General features: G+C 51.1%; 1 protein-coding gene across 1 annotated transcript; it reads right to left on the bottom strand.

Annotated features, from left to right (window-relative positions):
* Positions 1-363: 363 nt before the first annotated feature.
* LOC123041746 (RING-H2 finger protein ATL70) lies at positions 364-1,396 on the bottom strand. Its single transcript, XM_044464311.1, has one exon. It carries the CDS (start codon positions 1,158-1,160, stop codon positions 618-620), a length of 543 nt encoding a protein of 180 aa, XP_044320246.1. The 5' UTR covers positions 1,161-1,396; the 3' UTR covers positions 364-617.
* Positions 1,397-1,664: the final 268 nt, after the last annotated feature.

The raw sequence follows: 1,664 nt of genomic DNA, 5'->3' as shown, positions 1-1,664 counted from the left end.
CTTTTAAGTGGGTCAAGCTCAATCTGTGCAACTGAAGACCAAACTGAAAAGTAGCTCAAGGCCAATATCGAGGCCAATGTCTCGAGCTCATGCTCCATTTGAGAGCCCCTCGTGAACTGTTCTAGTTGTCCTTACTCTGGCTGTAATGCTGTCATAAATCCGCGGAGCTATATCCTGAACCCGCCAACCAAGCATCCAATGATCTTCCCAAGGATAATGCCTTCGTGCCATCTCCCACCGTCGGTTGTGCCACTTGGTAGACCTTTTTAATGGTATATTTGTTATGTTCTACTCCCTCAGTATCGAAATACTTGTAGTTGGGACAAACTAGTATAAGTTTTCTCAACTATTTCGATACAGAGGTAGTATGTAAGTCGTATAATATTTTTTATGTCCTTTTCAGTGTTAGTACATTTTTAGAAAAACCACACTCTTTATCCAACGGAAAACATTCGTTCATGCAAAAACGAAAATAACGGAAAACATTTGTTGACGCAAAAAGGAAAACAACGGAAAAACATTGGAGTAACTATGCTATACATGTAGACATCGCGGCGTGTCGCCCTGCCTTGAGTGAGGAGATCGAGATGTTTCGGTCCTCCTCAGCCCTTCAGCGATCAAGGAGATAAAGACGTGTGTGGCACTACTTCTCGCCAACCGTTCCACCACGCCGTTGGTAACGTCGGGGTGCGGCACAGCGGGCAAGTGCCAGCCTCGCCGCTGCCGATCCAATAACCGATGCAGGCGCCGTGGAACGCATGCGAGCAGTTGCACAACTCCGTGACCAGTTGCCCTCCCACGTCGAGCGCCGCCAAGCAAATGGCGCAGATGCCCACGCACCCGTCGTCGTCCTCGGCTCCCTCGACATCCGCCGGCGCAACCCGCCGTCGTCTGTACTGTGGCGCCGTCCACGAGGACGAACGATTCACCTTCGGCGGCGAGCTGGACTGCCAGAACGCTGCCTCCATGAGGCGCTCCATCAGCGCAGTGTCAACGAGCTCGCTCCAAGGCTCACCGGGCAGCATCTCGCCTTCGAACGAGACGATGCCGAGGCGGTCCAGGACGACCGCCGCGACGAAGCGGACGCAGTCGAGGAGGTGGTGCAGGGCCAAGAGATACCGTCGCAGCACAAGATCGTAGCCGTGGCAGGAATGGGCCATGGTGGTTAATCAGCTACGCTTGAGCTGCGCCTACTAATTTGCAACAGGGCTCGGCCTTATAAATCGTCGCCTGGCAAGTACGTTTGGTGCTCTGCAATGCATCAAGGGGGTTGAAAGTTGGGTGGCTGTCAAATTTGGCAACTGGTAGGTGCGAAGATATTTTCCTGAGCAAAAGTCGTGGTAAGTAGGGAGCGCCCATGCAATGCCTTGTCTCTCGACCGCACTGCAGTTTTCTTCGTCATCGTTAATGTTCTTTTCTCCTCCCCCCTTCTACTTGTGAGAGTGTAGTTTTCGATTTTTTGTTGTGGCGTGGGTGGGCCAGCGGTGATGTTTGCACTATCATTGGTCTCTTGTAATCAACTTTCTTTTTTCTATAAAAGTATGGTACGCAATTTGCGTACTCTAAAAAAGAAAATCCCTGGCGGAGGCAACCGAAAACAATTATTCACCAGTGGGGTTAACCCATCTTGTTTCATCGGAGATGAAGCGGGAGACAGAGCCGAC

This window comes from Triticum aestivum, chromosome 2B (assembly GCF_018294505.1).
Source record: "Triticum aestivum cultivar Chinese Spring chromosome 2B, IWGSC CS RefSeq v2.1, whole genome shotgun sequence".
Lineage (NCBI taxonomy): Eukaryota > Viridiplantae > Streptophyta > Magnoliopsida > Poales > Poaceae > Triticum > Triticum aestivum.
The sequence above is the reverse complement of the archived record's forward strand: the minus strand, read 5'-3'. Positions and strand labels throughout refer to the sequence as shown.

Excerpts from the sequence above, each read along its gene's own strand:
- LOC123041746 (XM_044464311.1), bottom strand. The coding sequence starts at position 1,160 with ATGGCCCATTCCTGCCACGGCTACGATCTTGTGCTGCGACGGTATCTC.